Here is a 14,272-nt window from a genome sequence, read left to right as displayed (position 1 = left end):
TCAGGTCCATAGCTGAGCTCTTCTTTGGATTGCCACTGCTTGTCACTGGTTGTATCGTGCCTCCAGGCAGTCATACCTTGGAATCGAAATTCTAAACGTTCTCAGGCTTTTCCTGTTTACCTGCCCGCTGCATCCGAGTTCAGATTGCTGTCCAGAGCGGTCAGTGGTGCACTGTGGGATACCGCCCGGAGGTCAATAACGTCGATTTCCGTCCACACTAACCCTAATCCGATATGGTAATACTGATTTTAGTGCTACTCCTCTCGTTGAGGAGGAGTACAGAAACCGATTTAAAGAGCCCTTTATATCAATATAAAGGGCCTCATAGTGTGGACGGGTACAGCGCTAAATCAGTTTAACGCTGCTAAAATCGGTTTCAATGCGTAGTGTAGACCAGGCCTCCGCTTGTGATTCCCGCACCAGGGGAAGCCAGGCATTCAGCTGCTTAAGTCATGTGCAGGGCCCAATCCAGTAAGTGTGCCCAAAGTCTGGCTAATAATACACAAAGCTGGGGGAGGAAGGCCTCTCTGATAACCTTTAGCCTGGTGGTTAAGGTACTCACCCTGGGATGTAGGAGACCCCTGGCTCAAGGCCTGCTTCTGCCTGATGAATAGAAGATGGGATTTGAACAGAAATCAGCCAGCTCGCAGGTGAATGATCTAACCATTTGGCTATGGGTTAGTCAGATGCGGGGCTTCCTCAATCTCTCCTGTTGAAGCTATTCCACCACAATTATATAATTGAATAATTAAATATTAATTGGGCCAGAGATAGTGTTTGAATGACTCTGTATCCCAGTGGTTTGAGCACTCATCTGAAGGGTAACAGATCCCTGTTCAACTCCTTTCTCCTCATCAGGCAGAGGTGGGGTAGTGGGGAGGCTTGAACTGGGGCTCTCCCATGTAAGAACCCTAACCATTGGGCTAAAGGTTATAAGGGAAGTCATCCTCTGACTTATTTTGTGTGAGCTCACCAAGGGGCCTAGTCTGATAGGCAGCCTCTGAGCATACCTAGTGGAGTGGGCCCCATGTGCCATTTAGGTGGCCAGACACCTATCTTCCGCAATTCGTGCATCGCTCTGGGTCAAAGGCAGGAGATGGGTGCCTGGACACCTCAAGAGAGGCAGCAGATTACATGCTCAGAGTTTGAAATATAGGCACTAGGGAACTTTTATTTCAAAAACATAGGTGCTGAGTGACTTGAAGCACCCACAGGGTTAGGCGGTAGCTGAACAGGTGTTTTGTGGATTGCAGTGGTGCCTAAAAATGGGATTTAGGTGTGTAGTACTTCTGTGGAACCCACTCAGAGTCCTGAATTTAGTAGGGGCAAACATCAGTAGCCTTCAAGTGGTTATTTGCTAAGTGGCTGCTGCTTGAAGCATGCCCCTCCCTGCCAGCTGGTGGATATTCCTGTGAGACTTTCCCTTTGTGTTATCACTGAGGAGATTTTTGCATCAAGAAAATGTAATAAATTTGAGTAGTGAATATATTTGAGAAAATCACAATCTTTTTGCAGATATTCATGAACAGAAAAAGAAGCAAATATTGATTCATTTTGAATTATGAGCTCAGCTCTAGATTTTCTCCTTCATATCATTATTGTCTTTTCTTCAATTTATTTAGTTAGTCAATGAGAAGAGTTAGTGCACCGAGGCCCTATAGTATGAAAAATTGAGTGGTATATTTAAAGATCCTATTTTATTTTCTATTTTTTCTCTATGGCAAAAGACTCTTAAAATCTTTAAAAGTAAGGCCTTGTATTTTAAAATAAATTGCCAAATACTTTTCTTTCATTCTAAAATTAATTGGATTAGATTTTATGCGTGGGGAAATAGTGGCCGTACCGTTCTCAGAAGAGTATGTTATTCATCTGACCTCTGTGTGGAAGAAGGCAGTAGGGGGGAAAAAAAGAGTATTAAATGATTGAGATGCTGGTCTGTCAAAGGAGGCCATTGGGTCAGAGAAAAATAAATTATCCGTGCACAGCCTAGCGGTAGAGAGGGCAAGAGAAATGGTAACTCTTTGCAACTGATTTCTGAGCAGATACAGATTGGAAGGCAGACAGCACTGCAGTGCACTTAACTGGTCACCCAGCATGTTCCTTTGGTAGTGGGGGATGATATTATGACTGCACAGTTATTCCAGATTAGATATTCTCATGAATATTTTTTCTCCTTGCAGGACCCTAGACCTTTGTACACTAGAAGGTGTCAGTTTTATTCAAGTGGAATAGGATTCTTATACGATGCCTACCAGACAGAGGTAAACAAAACGCTATCCTAGCTCATTCATTTCCTTTGGGATGTTCTGAGGGGTTCATTAGAAGCCCAAATGTTTTTTTCCCCAGTAGCACCCTCAATAATGTATTTCTTAGAAGGTCTCTGTCAGTTGACTATAATATTTACATCATGTATAGCCATTCTCGTTCCATCTTTATTACATAATCCTCTGAGGAGGTTTTGCTGCCTGGACTATTGTAGTAAATATCTCAGTTAATAAATTTGCATTAGCCAGAAAACTTCAAATCTCTACTGTAATCATCTAATATAAGCCAAGAATGTCCATATTCTGTATTCAGCTTCCCTTTATTATCTCAACCATATTAAAATGGCAGGAAGAATAACCGTACCCAAATAAGTTGCCTCCTGAAAAACCTAGACTTAGTCCCCCCCCGCCCCCCATGTTCCTTAGTATTGCTATTAATTCTGTGTTTTTCCCGCAAATGTGAGATTCCAAACTGGTGGTAGCAAGAAGGAAATAAAGCAGAGCTGATCTGAAAATAGACAAACAGTACTAGGGCTTACAGGAAGCCAGAGATCCGTAATCGCAGTTCTTTCCACAGCTCTGAATGAGCTTATGGGAAATGTTACTGTTAATAATATTAGACAAGTCAAGTCTGTTACAAATATAAATGAGTAATGCAGTTGGAACTAGAGCATTCTGTAGTTTAAGAAAATATCTTAAAGGAATATTTTACTGATCTTCTTGCTGACCTACCTCAATAAGATATAGGACCTGTGTCAGCATTTTTTCCCATAATTTTAATTCCCTATTCTCCTCACAAAATAAAAAATACCAGGGATATGTCTACCAAGTAAACAGAACTATTTCTCTGCTAAAGTGAAGTTGATTAAGCTTCCCTGTGGATTTTCTCAAGCTGACCTCTTGATTCTAAAAGGCATCAGAGATATAAGACTATGTCTAGACCACCTAGGAATGTATAAATTTGAGCAGCTCTGAGATCTTTGCCCTCTTCTGGCAAAAAAGGTAATATGGGTTTATAGCATCTTTAGTTTAATGCCCTTGTAATAAATTCTTGTTTGGTTGTCCACTAGCGTGTTTTTCCAACTGAATTGATCTGGATCTGGATTTCTGTACACTAATCCAGAGATATTGATCCACAGCTGTCAAGTTTAGCTTTTGGGTTTTTTTTTTATTTTAACCAACTGGTTACCACCTGGCATAACTCACATTCCATGGAAATTTCTCACTAAGAAGGCAGATTATTTGCTTCATGCAATTCTCCTGAGCACAAGTTTTCTTAGAAAAGCCATTGATAGCATGCAAGTGATACATAACTGGTGGACTTTGCTTGTTTCATTTCCTTCCTTTGGCAGAAACAGATGGAATTTGATTTTCTTGCAATTACTATGAGGCAAGAACATCTCTTAAATTGGTGTTGAGGGCACGGAGAGGCACAGCCAGGCAAAACATGAAAAAGATAATTATCTGGTCTCTGAAATGAAGGAATGGGACTTGACATGCAGAATAACCACAAGTGACACATGATTTAGTGCCTGATTCTGTCCCCCTTTCTCACGTTGAGTATTTATTTGTTTGGATTTATTCACTAGTCTCATAAAAAGGAGTACTTGTTCTTGGCACTCCAAGCACGTTTTAAAAATGCAGTTTTAAAACAGATAACTCCAGTAACCCTCTCATCCAATAATTAGTATATATCATAACACAGAAACTGAAAATATATTTAAGCTCTTTACAATCTTCTTCTAATATACTCCCAAACTCTTTCAGACAGGGCAAATGTATAGGCCTTGCAGCATGCCTTGAATGTTGATAAACTAGGACAATTTCAAACCAAGAGTGAGTCCCAAAACCACAGGGTCATCACAGAGAATAGCCTCCCAGGTACCCCTCCTCTCTTGTACAAATGGGGCATCAACTCTGGAGTCCCTCCTGATCTCGACTCTGGCAGCATGGCGTAAGGAGAGATGTAGTCTTTAAGATACATAGGTCCCAGGCCAATACGAATATATGTGATAGGTTAAAACCAACCAGCAGCTTAAATTTTACCTAGCTGCCAAAAGGTAGTCAGCACCCATCCAAAAGCACTAGTGTCATGTGCTGCCAGGTAGATGCCCCCTGTAAGAAACAAGTGATTAAGTTCTGCACCAGCTTTATTTTACAGATAGATTTAAGATGCTGCCACATGTCATGCAACATAGTGGCACTTGATTTGATTGCTGTAGTCACTGAAACTAGTGGGTCTCCTCATAAAGTTACTATTCAGCGTGAGGAAGGGCAGCAGAATCAGGCCCTTGGTGATTTTTGCCTTCAGTTCAGGAAAGCACTTATGCATGTATTGAAGTCCCATCGACTTGAAGTAAAAAAGACAGGGGTAAACAAAACACACCATAACTCAGTGGGCTTGTGACGGAGTAAGCTATATCTGTATCAAATTGTGAATTCTGTTATGTATTGCAGCCTCCATCTTGGATTGTGTCCTTCATTGTGACCTTCATTTCATAGTGTAACCTCCACTGTGGATTAGAGCATCCATTTTGTATTACAGACTGAACACATGTATACTTTTCCCAGGGCAGGGCTATTGTGATATATATGAAACAGACACCTTACCCAGGAAAGGGGCTTGACACCTGGTTGAATGAGTGTGATAGTGAAGTTAGCACAGAGCAATCAACCTTTGATTATCTGTCAACTACTAGACCATCTTCATGGGACAGTGGACTCTCTGCACATAAGCCGAGCTGGGGGAAGGGTCTAGAATTTCCCAGCTGGAGCACATGGGCAAAATAGGGACAGAGACTGTATTCAAGGGTAGGCTTCTCTGATCAGGAGGACCGACCATCACCATGTGCCAGAAAACAAGGTTGGAAAGAGAGAAAAGGCAGGGGGGACTCTGCCTTGCCTGAAACGCTAACCAGATCTCAGGCTCACAGAAGGAGAGAGAACCAGATCTCAGGACTTTCGTTATTTTGCAAAGATTTGTAATTCTCTGGTGATTTCTTAAGAGTAAAGTAGCTGTGGTTAAGAAATACCTTTGCTAAGCCTGTATTCCATACTTGCCTGCCACATTTTTCCTGAAGGGGTTAATTGAGACCCTCAAAGTGCCCACAGGAAGGTGGACCTCTGAGGGGGAATGTATAAGCAAATGTGGGGGCAGGGGGCTCAAGAGGGCTGAAGTGTTGGCTTCAGAGTCTAAGGCAGACAGGCTGTGGGACCCCACATCCTAAGGAAGGGGAGCAGCCATGAAGTCTGCCCCTGGGAGTGGGTCCCAGGGACCCAGAGGTGTGAACAGGGACCCAGCTCTTCCCAGGCTCAGGTGGCTTAGTAGCATGTGAGATCCAGTGGTTGGGTCCACGCAAACCAGTCCTTGCAAAGGGGGGCTAGGCCAGGTTGTGACAGGACTCATTGAGCAAACTCATTGACTTCAGTGAGATGTAGGTTCATACAGTGAAGGATGTGCTTAAGTACTCTGCTGAGTCTGGGACCTATATCTATGTTGTGATGTTCTCTCAGTCAGCTTGTATTCATTGTATGGTATCTGGGCCTACGCCAAGGGCACACTGCTTTTCTTTTTCTTTTCTTCTCCAGCCTCATCAGTTGTGCACAAAGTCCACTGGTTTCAGCAGGAGTAAGGTATTACTTAATGTGAGCTAGGGTGGTAGAATCAGACCCTAAACTATGTGCCATTTGTGTGTGTTCTGCATATCAAGTCCTATGTCTGCATTTCAGTGACCAGACTGTTACCTTTTTCAAGTTCTGGCTATTGTGCCTTGACCTCCTCTTAGCACCAACTGAAGAGAGATTCTTGCATTTAATATGAGGCGAAAACATCAAATTCTCTGTTGCTGTCACTGACTTCCTTTGTTCACTCCTTAGTCTTTGTGTGGCCCCCCGTCTTCCTCCCCAGTCTTCTCTGTTTTTTTTTCTTTGAGCTGTTCACGTCTTCCAGAGTCACCATATTCTCTCAAGGAATAATACATTATTGGATGGGCATGCATGACAGAAGTAATCTGATAAATGCTTTTCAAAGGCAACAATTTTTTCCTAAGCGTGTTGCTACCATCTCTTTCATGAGGAGAAAGGCTCCATTCACTAGTAAATGCTCTTTTCATAGTACAAACAGAACCTTTCTGAATGGTCACAGCATACTTAAGAAAGAAGGTAGCAATATTGTATTTTCCATAGGATTAGCAGTTCCAATATTTGAAACTCTATTAATAAAGCTAAAGCCCTCAAAAAGAAACTTGCCTATAAAATATTACAGTTAGCCTGCTATATCACATAGAAATGATGTATGCATATTACATTGTAAGGGTCATTAAAATGATCTTTTGTCTGAATAGAGAGAGACTTGCATATGTCTGTATTTATATGTCTGTTCTCTAGAGTCCATAGTCTCACAAATGAACCTTTTCATTTCTGTATTCCAGAGCTTGCTGGAAATGGTACTCGTTTGCTTAATTGCTTAGACTTTTTTCCTATTGTATTTTGTTCTACATTTTTTTATTCTGGTGTAATAAAAGCTGAAGGGAGAAAGAGTGAGACCTTTAGGAGCAGGGCCGGCTCCAGGCACTAGCGCAGCAAGCAGGTGCTTGGGGCAGCCAATGGAAAGGGGCGGAAAGTCTGCGTCTTTGGCGTAATTCGGCTGTGGGTCCCTCAGTCCCTCTCAGAGCAAAGGACCTGCCACCGAAAAATGAGGCAGTGCGGTAGAGCTGCCGCCAAAGTGCTTTATCTTTTCTTTTTTTTTTCCTTCACCGCTTGGGGCGGCAAAAAAGCTGGAGCCGGCCCTGTTCAGGAGATGCAGGGGGTTCTAATAGGTAGACAGAAAGACTTAATATCATTCACTAGAGAATATTATTATTCACATCTCTGGCTGCAGAAAGGGGCCTTAGTGTAAATGACGATCAGGCCCATGATATCACGTTTAGATTATAAAAAATTGTGAAGAGCTTTGATCCAACAAGTTCATGCCAGCAAAGCCTTATATCATCTGAGGGGAAGTATTTTCAGTATTTTTATGGTGCTTTCAACAAAAAATGCAAGAACCTTTTCTGGGGTTGTAGGGATTGTGTTTGAATGCTGAAGACACTCTGGCGGTTGTTTGTACAGTTACTCTCCAGTTTCCAATCCAAAAGGAATGTTTGGATACCTGTCAGTTATTGTCGAATGTTGTAGTCTCACTGTGGCCTCTCTGCCTGCTTCCTCTCCTTTGGGTGAAAGATAATTTTTGTACCAGTGCAAGCACCTGAGAGTAAACCAAATGTGTTGCTTCTATGTGGTCAGTGGGATGACTTGTAAAATGGTGGCCAGGTTTTGGAACTACAGTATTAGACTAAAGAATGGTCCCTTCTCTTATTCCCAGGTAACGTGTTACACCTTAAGCAGCAAGTGCGAGCTGAGAGTAAAGAGCAATACATGCTATTGCTGTGACCTGTACAATTGTGAAAAGTAAGTATGTGCTCTATGAGAATGTGTATATTTATTTGTACAGTATGTGGATTCTAGAGTACAGACCCTTTGCATTTAGGCCAGTACCCTGGGAATCAGCACACAGCTGGCTAGCAGCTGTGCACTGGTGATAACTCTGTGAGAAGGCACATGAATACTCTCCGCCCCAAACTGCAGAGCCAGTGCATGGCCAGAAGCTGCAATAGCACCCACATTGCCTGCAGCACCGTTCACATAATACAAATAGCCCCCCTGCATTCAGCTGCACAGTAGGTCCCTATGGTGAGGTCTGTACTGCACAGGAGTGTGCATTCCCCAGATCCTGTTCTCCCTTCCCCAGGGACTTGTAGGGTAAACTGTCTTTGGGGGCCCTGCTCACAGTGGAGAAGGGGACATGGTTTGCTCCTCAGTGCTCTTATTATTTCAGTGAGTTTTCTTTAAAAATTGTCGGTAGGATTTTATGTGGCCACCTAAATAAATAAATAAAGCACAACCTTGTAAAGACTCTTTGGTGAGCTTGCATTACAATTTTCAAAATGGATGTTATGTGATCATTTATGCACAATCTCTGAGAAGCAAAATTAATGGAGATATCGTTTCCATGTCAAAACTTTACATCATATGCAGGGCCTTGGCGTTTTCACAAGCATTTATGTGCTCAAGGGAGTTTACTCAATGGCCATGAGGACAGGATATGGTATAAAGGAAAATGTTGATCATATTTCCAAAAGATTTCCATTTTAAGTCAATCTTACCAAAACACAGGCTGAGAAGACATAACAGTGGAAGTGCATGAATATGCTAGTCATGTAACAGTAGGTGACTACATCATCCCTTGGAGAGAGGCTAGCCAAAATGGGCCCAGAGTGGTGGTGCAGCAGACTGATGTGGCCTCCCCTACCTGGCAAATAACACTATTGCCAAACAAAATAAACTCATGAGATTTATTTCCAGCCTGAAATCCCTTTCCAGTGCCTTCCTTATTGCACACATGTACATCAGTACCATTGCAAGCAGCATCATGTTGTGTAAAGAGCAGGAAAATCTCCTGGGGTGGGATGGGGTTGGTAGGGAAGGGGGGATGCTGGCTCTTGTGCTTTCTGTGTCCCAGCTGGAAAGTGCTTTTTCACATTTTAGTGTCACACACCCTAGATTGACCTCCTGAATCCTGCCTGGTTCACATCAGAGCTCTCATTTTTTAGTTTTTACCCAGGCCTGCAACCCTGAATGACCCAGCCCTCCTCAAACCTAGGTTGCCACATATGGGAATTCCAAAAGTCATACAAGTTTGAGAGAAGGTGATTTTCAGTGAAACTGGCAGAGAAACGGACAAATATGTTTTGCTTTTGCAAACTCTCCCGCCCCCCCAAAAACAAACAAACAAACAAACAAACAAAAAACAAAACAAAGAAACATTTTGTTAAGCTGTACTTCCCTGAATGATTAAAGTGAAGTTTGGGACTAGAGGAAGATACGAGTTTCCCCAGAATGCTAGAGCAGTGGATGAGTTTCTGGGGTTCAGGTTTATGGAACCAATTTGATAAAGTCAAAGCCTGGATAAATGCTTTTCTTTCCTTGCCTACGAGATGCTAAATCGAACTGCTGTGGTATGTCTGCTACTGATCAGGGTAGTGCCATCTGTACTTTTGTAATGTTAGTGAAAGCAATTTATTCACTCATCCTAGTGTGTGTGTTTTATTTAACTTCAGTCTTAAGGTTTTCAGGAAGCGGTTTGGCCTGGTTAGAGAGGTGAGAAATAAGAGGCTAACAATAGAGGTGCACAAAATAATGCATGGCATAGCAAAGGTAAAGCAGACCCTCCCATTCGCCCTTTTTATAGTATAAGAACAAAGGGAAATCCACCTGAATTGGAAGGCGATATATTGAAACTGGGAATATTTTCTTAACAAGACATAATTAATGGTGAATCTCACTGCTGCAAGGTGACATTGACTCCAAGAGTTTAGCAGGATACAACAAAGAATTGATCCTTAAATGGATAAATAGAACACCCACAGTTATGAGAGAGAGTGAAAAATATAAGGGATTGAAAGTTAACCCTTTTGCTTCTGGGCATGAACTGCTAACTTCTAAGAGGCTTGGAAGAAACTCCCCTGTAGGCAGCCCATGTAGCCTGTACATTATGGGCCTTCTTGCACCTCCCTGTGAAGCACCTGGTACTGGTCGCCGTCCAAGACGGGAGATGATTTTATTATCTATTTATATTGTGATCGTGCGGAGAGACCCCAACCAAGATCAAGGCCCCATTGGGCTAATCAATGAACAAACAGACTGAGAGACCATCTCTGCCCTAAAGGCTTCAGCCATTTTGTCTGTGCAGATTGTACAGGTTGCGAGGGAAAACAGACAGAGAGAGGTGAAGAGCTAGATTCACAAAAGTGCTTTGGCACTTGCATTCAACATTTAGACACCATGGATATTGTCAAAGCCATGGCTCAGCTGCCATCTCATCCTGAAGTCCCCAAAACACCTACATTTCTGCCAGCAGGCATGTGCAAAGCCATTTCAGTCCCAGTGCTCAGACCATCCCTGCAGGCTAGGGCTTTGCAAAAAAGCAGGTCTGTGGGGGTGCAGAGGGGTGTGTGTCCAAGAATACCCTGTAAGCTAGTGGTTTAGAAACTCACTTGGGAGGTGGAACATCTCAGGTAGAATCCCTGCCTGAGAGCAGGCGCTTGAACACAGGTCTCTCACCTCACAGGTGAGTGCTCTGACCACTGGGGTGCTGGATATTCTGAAGCGGGTCTCTCAGTCTCTCCTGTTGAAGCCGTTCCACATCATAGAATCAATTAAATATTTACTGAAGCAGGGACTTATGCCTTCCACCCCCAGGGGAGTGCCCTAGCCACGAGGCCATAGGGACAATCTTTCTCTAACCCAATGACTAAGGATGCCATTAGGGAATAGAGCACCTAAGTACTTTTGTGAATGTGACCAGTGCTAAGGGGACCATTGGCTTTATCTGCTATAGGGTTGATATTTATATAAATACTCGAGGCTGGCTTGGCTCTGCACAGGAGCAGGGCTGGCGCTTCCATTTAGGCGACCTAGGCAGTCGCCTAGGGTGCTAGGATTTGGGGGGGGGGCGGCATTTTTGCCAACCTCAGCGGCAATTCAGCAGCTGGGGGTCCTTCCGTGCTCCGGGTCTTTGGCGGCAATTCTGCGGCGGGTCCTTCACTCGCTCCGGGACCCGCTGCTGAAGTGCTCCGAAGACCGGGAGCGCGGAAGGACCCCGCCCCACCACAGAATTGCTGCCAATGACTGGGAGCGCGGAAGGACCCCCGCCTAGAGTGCCAAAAATCCTGGCGCTGCTCCTGCACAGGAGCACTTTAGGTTTCTCCATGCCTTCCCTTTCTCCTTAGCATCTTCCCTACCCAGCATCCCCAGTTGCACTCCATGAGCCTCACTGGAACTCAGAGCAAACATTTCACAGGACATTCTTCTCTGCCTTTCATCAAAATGTCCCCATGCTGAAAGGAAGGACTTCGGAGGTAGCATGCATATCCCTGGAGCAAGCAGGCAGAAACTCTCCCCAGCTGAGATAGCTGGTATGGAAGTGGGTGGGTGGGAAAGTGTTACTACTCGGCAGTTGTGTTTGCCTTGTGTTTGCAAATAGAATAGCAGGGTGTTTCAAAACATGGGATTTAGTTTCTCCAAATACCACATAGACTCTGCAGCAAACAAAGCTTGGGTTCATAATTTGCCTGATTTGTAATAGCAGTTGCTATGTATGAATGTAAAATATTATTTCTAGATAGCACAATCTGCAATTTGAAGGAACATCTTTTTGAAATCCATTAGGTCCTGAATTGTGTTGCCTGTCAGTTTGAAGCCACAGACACTGTGCAAATGTAGCCAGTTAGTAAAATCTCCCTTCCCTGTGCTTGGATTCACTTCTTAAGCAACATGCCCATTCAACAAGGATCTCTGAAGCAATGCTTACAGGTGAACTAAGGAGGAACCTGTGCTAGGCATGTTTTAGCTGGTAGCTGCTCTCAAACACATTTCTAATTTGCAAGCACTCTTAGTAATGTAGCATCATCTATTAGTGCAGTAGCTATGCTAGAAAATGGTACCAAAAAATCCCCACATGTGCTAATGCTAGTCAGCTGAATGAGGGGCAGCACTGGGGGCTCCCCTAGCATGGCCATTGGTAGCTTTATTTTTTGTTAAACCAGTTTAATTTGACATAGTGATTAAAAAAATGTCAGGCTGCAGAGAATCTATACCAGAGCTCCCAGGAGTTTAGCTGAGCAATGTTAGCTCATGTGGGAATGTTTGTGTACAGTTTCCTCGTCCAGACAAGGCTTGACTACTTGCTCTTGGTTCAGCTATTTTGCCCAAGAAAAAAATAAACATTTTAGGATTTAGCTGGGCTGGTGCTCTGTAAATCACTGATGTAGCAGTGACACCATTTCTATCCCACTGCAGTTCAGAACAGTCAACCAGCTACTACGAGTTTCTGGGAGTGAACAGCTGTCAGGATGTGGTTCACTTGTACCGGCTGCTGTGGGCCTCCACAGTCTTGAACATCCTTGGATTGTTTCTTGGGATAGTCACGGCAGCCATACTCGGGGCCTTTAAAGACATGGTAAGACTTGCAAGTCCTGCAGCTTTTCATCAGTGGTGATTTCTGTATGTTGCTAATTATCCTGTTACATAATGTGTTCAAAAAATGGACAGCGGAACCATACACAGCAAGTGCTCACAAAATGTTTCCTGTATGAGCTTTGAGTTCTTGAACTGTGCTCGGGCCAGGTGTTATAGCTAAGTAGGGTCTGGCCTGGTTACTACATATGTGTAGGTAAGAAGCTGGCATCTGTAGCAAGTCATGGCGGTGGTTCAGTAAGTGGCCTCTCTTTTCTGAGTCAGCACTGAACTGTTGGCCCAACATGGTGCTAGGAGGTGCCAGTTTGGTGCAGGTGGTACCAATTTAATAGATGATGTATGAAACCGAGGTCCTAACCACTTGTGAATATTAAAGATTGTGTGATAGTGTTTCAAAGAGCAGGGATGAGCTCTGGGGTATCAGCCGGGTTCTGATGTGAACTATCACATTCTGCTAATCTAAATCCCCTTTTTGGTTTCCATAAGAGATGCCGTTCTTCTTCCCTGCCTCAGCCTGCCCTAACCTACTGTGCAGTGGTGGTGTGTGAGGACAGTAGCTGCTGCGCTGTGCTGAAGAGGTGGCTGTGATTAAGTGTGGATAAAATGATTCCAAAATACATGGCTGTATGTTCCTGGCTGTTCTGCAAGGGGGAGCGGATCAAACCCAGGTTACTGTGATTACACGAGGCTAGGGAATCAGCACAGATGGAAAAGACATACTTCCTCCTTTCCCCTCAGGAGCAGCCACCACCATAGCAGTGTTTACTTCACAGTATTCATAAGTCTTTGGGATATCACTTGCCAAAAGCAAGAGGATGGCAGAGGGACCAGGGAGCATTGTCTCCAGCAAAGCTGCCTTCGTTTAGCTGCAAAAGACCATGCATAAGTTAATGTTGCTTGTTGCTACATTAATTCCTGGTGTGCATGTTCTGTGGCCAGGACTGACTCAGACAATGCTGGTCAACCTGTAGCTATAGAGGCCCCTGCCTAAAGGGCACGTTGAAACAGTGATGTGATGTTTGCCTTTGCTGCGTGATGGGGAGTGTAAGCTATTTTGTGCTGACTTGAGAGCTCAGCAGTGATGATAACTTAAGGCCCCCCTGAGGAATTGTGATTTCTCCCCCTTTATTGCTACTCTGGCAGGCACCTGTCACTAGCTCCTCTCCACTCCCCATGAAACTGGCAGGTCAGATAAGTTGATTAGGAAGGGGGTAGGGTTGGATAATGTTACACATTGAATCTTGGGCCTGGCAGCTCCCATGCCCATGCTCATGTGTTTGCACAAGGCAAAAGATTTGCTTGAACTGCTTCTGTCAGAGGAATGGGTAGTGGACAGCTGTAGTGGGGAGTTAATGCAGCATGGCCACTACCCAGGCTGCAGGGATGAGGTGGGGATAGGCATAGAACACAGAAAAGCTGCTGCTCTGCACAAATACCCTGAGATCCATCAGCTTGGGGCTAGCATTTCCCACTGATATTTTGGCTCCATGTGGTCTGCAGGTCATGTCTTTGCCACTGCCCCCCTCCCTTCCCCCCTGCACTGGTGTTAATCCTTCCTTTAACATGAAATGGTCCTCAGAGGGTTTATTCAGGAGGGGATGATATGGCCCCTCATTTGTAAAGTACTTCAGGACCTTTGGGATGAAAGGCTGTGTGTAAATATAAGCTGGCAGATTGTATTTACAGGAGATAGGAATTGACCAGGAGCTGGCAGGAAAGATGATTCAAAGTACATTTGACCATAACACTGACACTTGGAGACATTCCTTTATAACAGTGGTGCTCAAACTTTTTCAGTCGTGCCCCTTCCTACCAGTGACAGAATCTGTCTGTGCTTCGCTTCCCCCTCCATTACTGCACAGCCAAGGCTGCCTTGGCAGCTGAGCTTGGGCTGAAGGAGAAGCTGAGAGTGGAACTGGGGATGAGGGCGGAGC

General features: G+C 44.1%; 1 protein-coding gene across 2 annotated transcripts in view; it reads left to right on the top strand.

The window, feature by feature from the left end:
- TMEM255B (transmembrane protein 255B) overlaps positions 1-14,272 on the top strand; it is a 112,033-nt gene that overhangs the window by 82,898 nt on the left and 14,863 nt on the right. For both annotated transcript variants that reach the window (XM_032777808.2, XM_032777807.2), the window contains 3 exons: positions 2,181-2,261; positions 7,627-7,712; positions 12,162-12,321. In XM_032777808.2, coding sequence (XP_032633699.1) covers positions 2,181-2,261; positions 7,627-7,712; positions 12,162-12,321 — 327 coding nt within the window. The remainder of the gene's footprint in view (positions 1-2,180; positions 2,262-7,626; positions 7,713-12,161; positions 12,322-14,272) is intronic.

Source organism: Chelonoidis abingdonii, chromosome 1 (genome assembly GCF_003597395.2).
Source record: "Chelonoidis abingdonii isolate Lonesome George chromosome 1, CheloAbing_2.0, whole genome shotgun sequence".
In the NCBI taxonomy this organism is placed as follows: Eukaryota; Metazoa; Chordata; order Testudines; family Testudinidae; genus Chelonoidis; species Chelonoidis abingdonii.
Note: the sequence above shows the minus strand (reverse complement) of the source record. Positions and strands in the feature narration are given on the sequence as shown.